The sequence below is a fragment of the Lepus europaeus genome, chromosome 1 (assembly GCF_033115175.1).
Source record: "Lepus europaeus isolate LE1 chromosome 1, mLepTim1.pri, whole genome shotgun sequence".
NCBI lineage: Eukaryota > Metazoa > Chordata > Mammalia > Lagomorpha > Leporidae > Lepus > Lepus europaeus.
The window spans coordinates 79500344-79513743 of record NC_084827.1 but is presented as its reverse complement, the minus strand read 5'-3'; the positions used below and the strand labels follow the sequence as shown (position 1 = coordinate 79513743).

Sequence of the window (13400 nt, the reverse complement as noted above, 5' to 3'; positions counted from 1 at the left end):
CGTCCAATCTTGCTCTGTGTATGCCCTGGGAAAGCAGTAGAAGATGGCCCAAGTCCTTGGGCTTCTGCACCCTTGTGGGAGACCCAGAAGATGCTCCTGGCTCCTGGCTTCAGATCAGCTCAGCTCCAGCCATTGTGGCCAGTTGCAGAGTGAACCGGCAGGTGGAAGACCTCTCTCCTTGCCTCTCCTTCTCTCTTTGTGTAACTCTGACTTCTACATAAATAAATAAATCTTTTTAAAAAATAACAGAAACTGTCAGGTTGGTTATTCTTAAGTTGTTATATATTTATTTGAGAAAGACAGAGAAAGCTCCTATCTGTTGGTTCATTCCTCAAATGCCCACAACAGCCAGGGCTGGGCGATGGCTGAAGCCGGAAGCCAGAAAGTCAACTCAGGCCCCCGTGTGGGTGCCAGGAATAGTTACTGAGCCAATACCCGATGCATCCAACAGTCTGCATTGACAGCAAGCTGGAATCAAGAGCTGGAACTGGGATGGAACTCAGGCACTCTGGTATGGATGTAGAGTTTTATCTGCTAGGCTAAATGCCTATCTCTTCTCTGAACTTTTTAAAGTCCCCTTCTATAGATGTGTACATAGGAGTGTAAATATGTAACAACTATAGATGAGTGAATCACTACTTATGTATGATTATTTCTTTAATGTTTCTTTCACTATTCTTATGCAGATTGCATGAAGGCAGGAACTATGTGCTGTTCAGCAGTGTACTCTCAATTCTAGGGGCATTTGTGCTGCACCTGCAATGTGTTTGAAAAGTGCGTTCTGAATAAATGACAGAGAAAATGAATGCCTGCCTGTGTGAGCAAGGTTCAGGGTCTCCTCAGTCTTACTCCACACTGCAGAATCCACCTCCTTAAAATTGTTCCTGCCTGCACACCTGCCTCGTTAGAATTCACTTTCTGCTCCAAAGCCTTCTTGAGGTGAAATTCTACCTAGTGCTTTTTACTACTTTGTTAAGAAAATTAGACTCAGAGAGGGGACATGGCTTGCACAGTTTGCTGGGATGGTTAAGTGACTCTGCCAGACATTCATTCCTATTGTCCTGACCCTAAGACCTTCCAATAAATCAAAGCAGTTTCTCTGCTTTGGACTTTATCTGACCTGTGTTCATTTCCCCTGCTTCTTTCATTAATTCCTTCACTTTGCTACCAGTTTTCTTATTGGGCAAATTTAGCCACTGGAGGATGTAGCAGCAGATCCTTTTCTGTAATGCACATACTTGATTGGAACACTCCACTTCTCTTCCCAGTTCAATGATTCGCAAATACAGTGTGTGAGTACAGTATCATTCCGATGATTGTAGATGTAGGCAAAAGTCAATGGAGCAGTAAACATAATATGGAAAAATAAAATACCATCTTTGTGCAACTATTACTAAACTGTTTAAGGCTTCCTGTTTTCTTAAACAGGATGTGTTAACACTATTTATTCTTTCATGGCTAAGAGAAGCATATTTAGAGGCAACTGGCTTACCAGGTTCAGCTTGAATTACTTAGGAAATCCAGGTGTATCCTCTCCTGATACCTTGTAAGTGAAGAGACAATAGATGGTAAATCAACATGTCAATTAGAATTGTTAAACACCAACCTGAGACAACAAGGGTGACATCTCTTCCCTTGGTGTCTCTTCAAGAAAAATACCATCTGTTAGGATGGCTGTAGGAGAGCACTACATATACAGATCATGGCATGATAGGAGGGACTTCAAAAAGCTCATTGAAAAACTGAATTAAAAGATAAGTTTATTTTGGTACAAAAAATGAAACCCATGCATACTTTTTTTCATTATACACATTTTTCGTGAGTTCTTTGAAGACTCCTCATGTATGTGGAATGGAATCTGAAGTCCAGAAATTCTGTTTTAAATGTTCTTCATTTCCTTTTCATCACTCCCTGAGTTCAGAGAAATCTTTTCCCCTTGAAGTCTAGGACCCACCCCAACATGTAGCTATAGCAAAGGAGCAAAGCTAGCACAACAATGGTCATAAAGAAGAGAGGTATCCTAAAATTATGACAAAAATGGGATTGTAACAGAAACCAAAGAAAACCAAGCAGCATTCCTTGTGCTGCCCCATCCAGGGCACACTATACACATAGAATCATTCTTTGTGAGGTTTCTTTCACTAGCTCCATTCACTTTGGTAAATAGGATAACCTGCATAAAAAGCCCATCTAATAGTTGATAGGTTCCCATTGGATGTGTAGAACCAAGTACAATGGAATGGCTTCTAAATTGAGAAGGGGCATTTAATTCTAATGTAGGCTATCAGTAATTCTAATTCTATATAAGACATTTATAGAATAAGTTTTTCTTTATTGAGCTATCAGGTATGAAATGGGGTTGAATTTTTAAGGAACCAGTATTAAATACAAAGAGAGGAGCAACACTGCTAATGATGATGGTGGGCTCTACAGCATGTAAAATTTCCAGGATAATTTAAAAATAGTCTGTGAACACCTGAACAACTCTGAGGTTATTTTAGATAATCCAATGATGCTGTAGTTATAAATTGGAATATTTGAGAGTTTCTGACTTAAAAAAGATAATAATCAGGGGCAGGCATTTGGCCTAGCAGTTAAGATTCTCACATCCAATATTGGATTATCTGGCTATAATTTTCAGCTCCAGCTTTTTTAAGATTTATTTATTTTATCTGAAAGGCAGAGTTACAGAGAGGCTGAGGCAGAGAGAGGATCTTGTATCTGCTGGTTCACTCCCTAGGTGGCTGCATTGGGTGAAGCTACGCCGATTCGAAGCCAGGAGCTTCCTCTGGGTCTCCCACATGGGTGCAGGAGTCCAAGGACTTTGGCCATCTTCCACTGCTTTCCCAGGGCATAGCAGAGAGCTAGACCTGAAGTGGAGCAGCTGGGACTCGAACCTGTGCCCATATGGGATGCAGGCACTGCCAGCAATCACTTTACCTGCTGTGTCACACTGCTGGCCCCAAGCTCCAGCTCTTGACTAGCTTTCTACTAACGCAGATCCTAGGAAACCACAGTGATGGCTCCAGTATTTGGGTTCCTGTCACGCATATGGTAGACCTATATTGAGTTCTCAGAACCCAAACTCTGTTCCTGCAGCAGTAGGGGGTTAGAGGTAAACCAGCAGTTGGGAGATTACTCTTTCTCTTTCTATCCTCTAAAAAGAAAGATAAAAAAAAGAAATCTAAACAAAACACAAAAATAAACAATTCTGGGGCTGATACCGTGGTATAGTAGGTTAATCCTCTGCCTGCAGCCCCAGCATCCCATATGGGCACCGGTTCTAGTCCCAGCTGCTCCTCTTCTGATCTAGCTCTCTGCTATGGCCTGGGAAAGCAGTGGAAGATGGCCCAAGTGCTTGGGCCCCTGCACCCACATGGGAGACCCAAAAGAAGCTCCTGGCTCCTGGCTTTGGATCGGTGCAGCTCCGACTGTTGCGGCCATCTGGGGAGTGAACCACTGGATGGGAGACCTCTCTCTCTTTGTCTCTACCTCTCTCTCTAACTCTGTCAAATAAATAAAATAATCTTTAAAAAATAAAATAAACAGTCCCAAACCAAGTGCTGCTGAACTAAATGCATTTTTAACTAAGTTTATTATAGCAAAAGTCTAGAAGTCTTAAAAGAATTGTGGAAGCAAGATTTTAAGAAAAATCTTTTCTACCTAAGCCAGGAAATCAAGTCAATGCCAACCGTGACAAGTCATGTTGTTGGCATGTACCCTCAAGATGAAATAAGGATACAGACACTTTACCTAGGTGTTCTTCCCCCTAAAAACTCTTAAGACAGTCTAATCATGAGAAAAATGTCAGGCAAACCCACACTGAGGGGCATGTAACAAAATATCTGACCAGTACTCCTGACAACACTGACAGTCATTGGTCCAAAACAAAGGAAGTCAGAAATTCTGGTGCTCAAGACAAGCCTAAGGGCCAACAGTGACCAAATGTACTGTAGGATCTTGAATGGAATTCTGGAACGGATAAAGGCCATTGAAGCAAAATTAAGGACATCTGGTAAAGTGTGATTTTTGGTTAATGTGTCAATATTGCTTCATTAGATGTGACAAATTGTTGTGTATTTGATGGTCACAACGGAAGACACTGCATACAGGGTGTATGGGAACTTTGTACAATGCAGCTTCTCTATAAACTAAAATTATTTCAAAATAAAATGTTTATTAAAATATATGGCAGCTACGGATACAGCTGAAAAAGCCTCTTCTGATATAATGTTTGCAGAGGAAGATGCTTTTAGTTTATAGATTATTTTCATAATTCGTGACAGTTCTCACATCTGCTACTATAAAATTCATTGCAGCTTCTCTGCCTCTTGGGAAAAAATGCATTTAATTATCAGTGAAATTCAACTTCAGCTTGTTATGATGAATGATTTGAACCTGTCAGCTTTCCCCCCTCAAAAACAAAAGAACAGAGATGAAATACAGTCTTATTCCTCTACACTCTTCCTTCCACCTGCTTCTTTTAATTGATGAAGGTTTGAGCTTTTATTAATCTTTTTGAGCTCTTCTGTAAAATGCAGAAAAAGCTAATATGATATCATTGTATCTAGCTAATGTGTGTGCTTTGTGAAATTGATACACCCTGCCAAGACATAAATTACTTAAGCTTTGATAAATGTGTCCAAATCAGGGAATGTTCAAACAGATAAAGCACAGCAATTCCTCTCTTTTTATTTTTAAAACTCCATTTTGTGCTTGGGGTAGTTAAGGTGGTTAAATGTTTTTGCATTATTATTGTAATATAATGGGACAAAAACAGCTGTAACACTGAAATTAGCATGAAGGGCCCAGCAGGGACAAAAGTAAGCAGGGCATCTAGCCCTGTGTTTTGTGAATTACATCTAACAATTCTGCCTTGGAATGAGTGGTTTGCCCACAGATTCTGAACCACCTGCAGTCATTTCCTGGCACTTTGTATCACAGAAACTGTTCAGAGATGAGAACACTGGGCAGATGTATTGTACTTTTAGTTCCCACTGCTGACTCACTTGGTACGTTGGAATCAAAGATCACAGATACTTTGTTGGCATAGAGAGCTCACCTGTGTCTGATCTGGATGTGACTCAGAAGGCAGTGAGAGAGGAAACACAAGGAAACATGTGGTGGAAGTTGTGAAGTTGAGAAGGCTGACTGCCACTTGGTCACTAATTTATCACATTGCATTAAGTAAGTTGCTCAACCAACCATTATTCAGTTTTCTGGAGGCTTGAGAACCCTTCGGAGGTGATTCTTTAGCAGAAGGTACCAAGGCTGTCCATTGGACCAAAGAGCAGTCGATCAGCCATTGAATGCTTTTTGGGAATGGACAAGCTCACTAATTTCCATCCTTTTATTTAATCCTCACAAGCCCCCAGCCAGGGAGAGACAGGTGTGAAAACGGGTTCAGGTTTTACATGTTAGCAAGGGATAATGACATCATCAGGCCCCCTGATACATGGTTTTCCCTCCGTATTCTACTGCTTCCCTTTTGGCAGTGATAGATAACTGGGGGACAGGGTTGTGGCTAATTGGTCCCCAGCCTTCCCTGATTAGGTCTCCTGAGGTTGAGCATGAGTCTTGGGGACCTAGGTCACACAACCATCTGGTATGGCTGCCCTCTCAGCCGGGAGGCTACCATGTGGCGATTTATGACCAGAGGAAGGCTGAACAAGTACAGTGCTGGGAGAGGAAGTGGAAAAAGGGGGTGCAGGTTTCAGCTTTTAAAGACACCAAGAAATATATTCATCCTTTTAATTATACTACTATGCTAGTCAAGCAGTCCTTACTGATAACTTTGTGAAATTTTGGCTTTGATAGAGAAATCAGTACATAGAAGGACTGTTTTGTTTCATTTCATTTGAAAGGCAGAATGAGAGAGAGAGACATAGATCTTTCATCCACTGGGTCACTCTATAAATGCTTGCAGGGGCTGAGCCAGGGCAAAGCCAGAGGCTCAATCTAGGTTTTTCATGTGTGTGTCAGGGACCGGGTACTTGGGCCATCACCCGAAGGCCTCCCAGGACGTGGATCAGCAGGAAGTTGAAACTGAAAGCAGAACCGAGAATCAAACCCAGGCATCCTGATATCGGATGTGGGCATCCCACGTGATCGCTTAGCTGCTGGGCCAATGCTCATCCTTGTCCATGTATCTATTTCTCTACTTGGCTAATATTGTCATCAATGCTAGTGGGAAATATGATAGTATGGGGAAACCAAACAAAATTAGTGCACATATCACACCTTTTATCTAAGAAACCATCTGTGAGTATTTTCACTGGGTGACAGAAACATAGATCAATGATGTTAGCCAAGTTTATTATGTTTTACATAGATGAACCTTTAAATTAAGGGCTGCTTAAGCAGGTTTGGACCTGAAGTATAGTTTACTAGAATGAGTTTTCTAGAAACCAAATTGTATTCTAAATTCTTATATGGAGAATATTTTCTGAAGAGTTAAGAAGCCTTTGTAAAAGCAAATAATTCCTCTTCCAGGCCAGCTCTCTGCTGTGGCCAGGGAGTGCAGTGGAGGATGGCCCAAGTCCTTGGGCCCTGCACCCCATGGGAAACCAGGAGAAGCACCTGGCTCCTGCCATCTGAACAGCACGGTGCGCTGGCCGCAGCGCGCCTACCGCGGCGGCCATTGGAGGGTGAACCAACGGCAAAAGGAAGACCTTTCTCTCTGTCTCTCTCTCACTGTCCACTCTGCCTGTCAAAAAAAAAAAAATCAAATAATTCCATCCAATTCATCTGTTTGATAAGCTTCAAGGTTTTGTTTTGTTTTTTTTTTTTTCACTCATATTTCTTAGGTGAGTCATGTATGTTTGGTCAAGTTCCATTACAACATAAATTACTACCAGGAAAATCCACAGATCTTAAAAAGAAGTTTTAGTAACAAGCCATTTATGATATGATATTATTTTATTGAGAATCTCGGGACCATCACAATGGAAGTCTAAGAAATAAGAGAAGGATCTCATCATTGAGTCTATCATGTATTCTAAAATGTGCCAGGGAGTGGGTGTTTAGCATAACATTGAAGATGCCTGTGCCCCACATCAGAGTGCCTGGGTCACATTCCTGGCGCCTTCAGAATTCTGCTAATGTGCATCCGGGAGGAAGCAGGTGATGCCTCCACCCACGGAGGAGACCTGAATTAGGTTAGCCTTCTGTTTGGACATTTGGGGAGATAACTCACTAATGTGATATCTCTCTCCCACTCCTCCATCACTCCCTCTTTTCTCCTTCCCTCCCTCCCCCAAATAAATAAAAAATAATAAAAACAATAATAAATAAATAAAAATAATAAAAAATGAACCAAGATCAGCTGAGAGTTAACGTCACAAAATTTCCTCATCATTGAATAATGAGTTCAGTAAGTTTTCAGTAATTGAGAAGAGAGTAGAGAACAGAACAAGTAACTGAATCAGAAAAATATATAATGTAAAGCAAACATTTTAAGAAAAGATAGAGCATGTTGCTACTGGTAGCAAAGAGTGTTTCATACTTGCAGTTGAAAAAATTATTTTTGGGCCAGTGCCGCGGCTCAATAGGCTAATCCTCCACCTGCGGTGCCAGCATTCCGGGTTCTAGTCCCAGTCGAGGCGCCAGATTCTGTCCCAGTTGCTCCTCTTCCAGTCCAGCTCTCTGCTAAGGCCTGGGAAGGCAATGGAGGATGGCCCAAGTCCTTGGGCCCTGCACCCGCATGGGAGACCAGGAGAAGCACCTGGCTTCTGCCTTCGGATCAGCCACAGCACGCTGGCCGCAGCGGCCATCGGAGGGTGAACCAACGGCAAAGGAAGACCTTTCTCTCTGTCTCTCTCTCTCACTATCCACTCTGCCTGTCAAAAAAAAAAAAAAAGAAAGAAAGAAAGAAAGAAAAAAGAAAAAATTATTTTTCAATGGAAAATACAGCTTAGTCCTGTTAATAAAGTATTAATCAGTAGCATGTAGTATAAAGGTAAGAATTAAGATTTTCTTTTTAAGAGAAGCCAGTTGAAGGGGAAGATGCCAGAATGGATAAATTTACAAAAGAGAACAAGGCAGGCAGGAGTGAAGGAAGATCTGCGGAAGCTGTGCGGAATCAGAACAGGGGTGAGGGAGTAAGTGAGCATTTGTATTACACCAGACATTCCTCAAAGCCAAGGTGTGTCCCATCAACATTTACCAAGCAAGGGAGTCCTTGTGAAATACCGGAAACAGGTGAAAAAACAGGTCACAGACTCTGGGCTGCAAGGATCATGATCACAGAGAGGAGAAATTGGACCTTGATCAGCAAGGGTGTCTGATCTGTTCATCAGTGTTTGTCCCTCTCTTTGGAGAAGGGGCCAGGCTATGCCAGCGCTCCAGATCTCAAGTCTCAGCTGGACCTGGGGCTGGCCATGTGATGCAGCAGTTAAGATGCTGTTTGAAATGCCTGCATCGCATATTGGAGGGCCTGGGTTTGAGGTCTGACTACTCCTGATTCTAGCTTCTTGTGAATGTGTACCATGGGAGGCAGCAGGTGATGATTCAAGTATTTGGGTCCCTGCCACCATGTGGGAGACCTGGATTGAGTTCTAGTCTCCTGGCTTTGGCCTAGCCCAGCTGTGGCTACTGCAGGCGTTTTGGGTGTAGGCCAGCAGATGAGAGCCTTCTCTGAGCCTTCCCTCTGTATGTCTCTCTGTCTCTCTACCTTTCAAATAAATAAAATAAATTTGGGGCAGGAGGGTGGTGGTGGGAGAATTAGACCAGCATACTGTACTCCAGGGACAAGTACCAGTGGATGAGAATGAAGTTTGTGGACATTTAAGTATCAGAAACATTTTGAGTCAGGAATCAAAAGTAATGACTTTCTCTTCCCCTGTTGAACATGCCAGTCTTTCCACAGCAGGAGAAAGAAATATGAATTCAGGATGTGAAGGCCTCTAAGAAGAGGTATATGGATTTAGGTTCTCAAAAAAGGAATGTGTATTCTATCACATTATGTGTTCCACCAACCTCATAATCTTAGTGAAGAGAAAATACCTTTTTTTAAACTCCAGAAATAAAAAAAGCTCTAAGGAAATTAATCAAAGGGAGAAATAGATTATGTAAGACCCCCCCATTCAAAGCAAAAAGGACCCCAACCCATGCATTTTGGGTCGTTGGATTCCTGCTCTAAAGTAATCCTGAGACTTGAAAACACTCCACAAAATTCTATTAGCACTGACGTCTAAAGTTTTGTGAACCAATGGAAGAGAACCTCAGATTATCAAACTGTATCATATAGGTAAACAAAAAATTTATAATCCAGCTTATGTCTCTTTTTTTTTCTTTTTCAAGATTGGATTGAAAGCTATAATTTTTGGAATAATCTGAGGCCAGTTTCACCAAGAGCTTTGCCAAATTTGAAAGGGCCAGAGAACCAGTGCATAAACATAGCCTCACTTCTTTTCTCACCCTTTCCATCATGCTGACAAAGCTTTCTGTGGAATGATTGCATGAGTGGTTTGTGCCAATAAAGATAAGAGGCTATCTGTGTTTCCACTAGAACCTTCATTTCGCTAATTCATCTATAAATATTCACTTATGTCGACAGTTTCATATATAATGATTATATCCCTCAGAATCCATATTAACCTAATTAAATGACTTTTCTATATCACAAAGAATCTTATACTACAAAAAGAATAAGAAGCAAAATCAAGTGTAAATAAAGTGCTATGTTTCAGTGGCTATTATTCAGCCCAAAATATGCAGAATCTGTAAAACACATGCATGTAACTGTTACTTAAGAATGCTGTCTTTCTGGGAATAATTCAGTTGTAACACATTTATTAAATCACAGGCAGTCTATTAATTAAGTCAAAATCTACTTTTCAGTGTTAATTTTTATTTCTATGAAGGCAATTAAATATGTAATTATATTTTTTCAACTGAAATTTTTATAGAACTTTCTAAAACTGATTAGGCCTCTTATTTTACAGTGTGAGATGGATTTATATTAAAAGCTATGAAATTATGTCATAAGCCTTTGAATATAATAATACCCTGAATATTTCCAAATATATTTAAGAGACTTATCAGTATCTCAGATTCATACGGTTTTTACCTCCTTGGTAGAAACTTTAAGCATTTCAGAGTTTTCTTCCTCTTGAAGGAAAAGACTTCACAAATTTTATGATTTTAAATGAGAGGCCAAAGCACTACATTCACCAATCTAGAAAAACAGAATTGTAAAAATTAGGAAACAGAGACTAAAACTACATTAGTGTGTCAAAATGAAATACAATCTTCTTTATCTCACCATCTAATTTTTGTACTCAGTTTTGTGTTACTTGAATTAAACGCTCATCTTATTACACTGTGGGGCCCAACTGTGTGTGTGTGAAATGCTACTTCGCAAGAATTTGAATAATTTTGAAAGAATTCCCCTTCTGCTTTGACTTCAATCTGCGTGCATGCTGAAAGCCTAACCTGAAGTTTGTTTCTCTTCCTTCTTTCAAACAGCTCTTCTGTGACAGTAAAGAAGTGGTGCCTGTCGCAGAGGGACTAGACTGGGAAGACAAAGATGCTCCGGGGACATTGGTTGGAAACGTGGTTCACTCACGGATCATCAGCCCCCTGCGCCTGTTTGTTAAGCAATCCCCAGTGCCAAAGCCAGGCCCCGTGACGTATGCAGACAGCATGGAAAACTTTTGGGATTGGCTGGCCAACATCACAGAGGTTCAGGAGCCATTGGCCAGAACTAAACGGAGGCCAATAGTAAAAACAGGAAAATTTAAAAAAATGTTTGGATGGGGTGACTTCCATTCCAACATTAAAACTGTCAAACTCAACCTCCTTATCACAGGGAAAATTGTCGACCATGGGAATGGAACATTCAGTGTTTATTTCCGACATAATTCAACAGGCCTGGGCAATGTTTCAGTGAGCTTGGTACCCCCCTCCAAAGTAGTGGAATTTGAAGTTTCTCCCCAGTCTACCTTGGAGACCAAGGAATCCAAGTCTTTCAATTGTCGCATTGAGTATGAAAAAACAGATAGGGCGAAGAAGACTGCCCTGTGCAACTTTGACCCGTCCAAGATCTGCTACCAGGAGCAGACTCAGAGCCATGTGTCTTGGCTGTGCTCCAAGCCGTTCAAGGTCATTTGCATCTACATTGCCTTTTACAGTGTTGATTACAAACTTGTGCAGAAGGTCTGTCCTGACTACAATTACCATAGTGAGACCCCCTACTTATCTTCTGGCTGAATCTTTCTGCAGCTATGGAAATGAGGGACATAGATATATAGATATTTAAGTAGAATGACCACAAAACATGATAAGTTCTTCATGGTAAAGGATCCCTTCTGTTTCTGGCAGTGAACCATAGTTCTCTATCAAGTTTTCTAATTAAAAAAAGAAAAAGAAACATCTTCAAATGTGGAATGTGTTTGTTTTGTTTTGATTATAAGTACTTTTAACTAAGGAGTCAAACTGTTGATGGAACCATCAGTTTTGTGTAAGATGAACAAGTTCTAGAAGTATCATTGTTTCTCTAAAAGAAGCATCAAGGGTGCACAGCCACATGTGACAAGAAGGAATCGAATGATGCATGTGATTCATGTTGCTCTGAAAATGAGCTTGAATCTGACATATGTTTTGAAAAGTTACCTTGAAACTAGGAGATTCAGTAGTAACCAAAAATGTTGTATTTGATAAATGAATTGTGTTTCTGACATTGAATTCCTTTTTATTCCTAACTCTCTCCCCACATATGTACCAGCATTGATACCAGAAGTGAAAGGGTACAATTTGTCTCCAAATCCACGTGTGGAGTTACAGTGTCACAGTGGAACTGAGTGCATCATCTGAGCTGGATGTGAGTGGAATGTGATCTAAGCACTTAGCTGCGAGTTAATCGCAATCCTTAGTATTCTCATCTGAGTGATAATCCTGGTGTGTTATTGGGAAAGCACATCTGGGTATAAGTCAGTTCCACAGTAATGAAGCTCAGTAGTTTTTAGATTCTTCTGTCAAATTCAGTGCTGTGGGGTTACCAAAAATGACAAAGCTTGTGTTCACCCTCACTGTTAAAACCTCATTCTATTTGTCTTATAGTGTGGTTTTATATACATGTGTACAGTAATTCTGAAATTTGGAGGAAGTAATTGCTTCCTTGCTGAGATTGGGAACAAAAATTGGAAGTGGAGACAGGAAAAATTCCAGGATTCTGGCTGGATTTGTTGTATTTAGCATCTCAGACTAAGTTCTCATTGCATTTAACTATTTGAATGAGGGATCAACTTCTGTAAGGAAATATAGGTATATTTAAACATTTCTAATTAAGTGCTAACAACCCTGATACCTGGCTTACTTTGCCAGGCTTTTGGAATTACTTTCAAATTAAGGTCACTTCCCAAGCCCCTCTCATCATCTCTGTGGGAGTAAATGGCAATCCTGTATGGTGCAACTGGATGATCCTTGAATTAACACAGAATGAAGATGTGGTTGGCAGGAAAGAGGCTGCTAGAACCCAGGAGAGTCATGGAGTGGTTACTCATTTTATAATACATGTTAACTTTTTTCCCTTCTCTTATCTGTAAAATACCAACTAAGGTAAAATATTAAATTGAAGACTAAAGCAAGCTAAGTCCTAACCAACAAAAAAGCATTTTCCACCTTGTTCAAACAGCAAGCAGCTCTGTTCTCTATTTTACCTCTCGATTCCTTTCTTTTTACTGGTGAAATCTGCACAGTGTTTGATTTTGTCCTTTGTAAAATTGTACTAGGCTTAGTGTGTGGTAGTGCAGGCTTGAAATATTTTCTCTGAGTTCATCGGGTGTTTTTGTATTTTCTGTGGTTGGTGAGTAACATTTTGAGACATGTTTTTATTTTCATCTAGACACAAGAGTAAAAGACTATTTATTGTAAAATATGTGGGACCCATATATGTATATACACTTAGCGAGTTTTCTGTGTACAGAGAAAGTATGTGTACACATTTCTATGTAAATAAAAAGAATTTGCTAGATCTGTCCCATGACTTCAGGGTGCTTATTTTGTGTGTGTGTGCGTGGGTAGGTAGGTGGGTAGGCTTCTGTGTAATACCAGCTGAGCATTAAGACTTTCCCTATGTGCATATTAAATACAGCAGCTTGGCTGTGAAGATTAAAAAGTAAAGTAAAAGATAATTCACATAAAACATCTGGTATGTAGCATGGCATCAGGGAAGAACTCTGTAAATGTGAACTGCCGATATGGTTGCTGTTATTGTTACAACTGGAAATGAGATTTAAAACTATCTGATGTTCAAAAGCCGAGAGGCAGAAATATTGTTCCCATGCAAAGTAAAAATACTGTAAATCGATTTATAAAATTCTTAGGTTTTAGCAGTGTTGGTGGATTTTTTTAAAGTTTCCCATAGGCATATTTTTAATTTGGAGTAGAACATATGTCAC

At 40.4% G+C, this 13400-nt stretch overlaps 1 protein-coding gene across 1 annotated transcript in view; it reads left to right on the top strand.

Annotated features, from left to right (window-relative positions):
• Nucleotides 1-11255, top strand: part of NXPH2 (neurexophilin 2) — a 126630-nt gene extending 115375 nt beyond the window's left edge. The window contains exon 2 of the mRNA XM_062199433.1: nucleotides 10468-11255. Coding sequence (XP_062055417.1) covers nucleotides 10468-11211 — 744 coding nt within the window. The 3' untranslated portion in view covers nucleotides 11212-11255. The remainder of the gene's footprint in view (nucleotides 1-10467) is intronic.
• Nucleotides 11256-13400: the final 2145 nt, after the last annotated feature.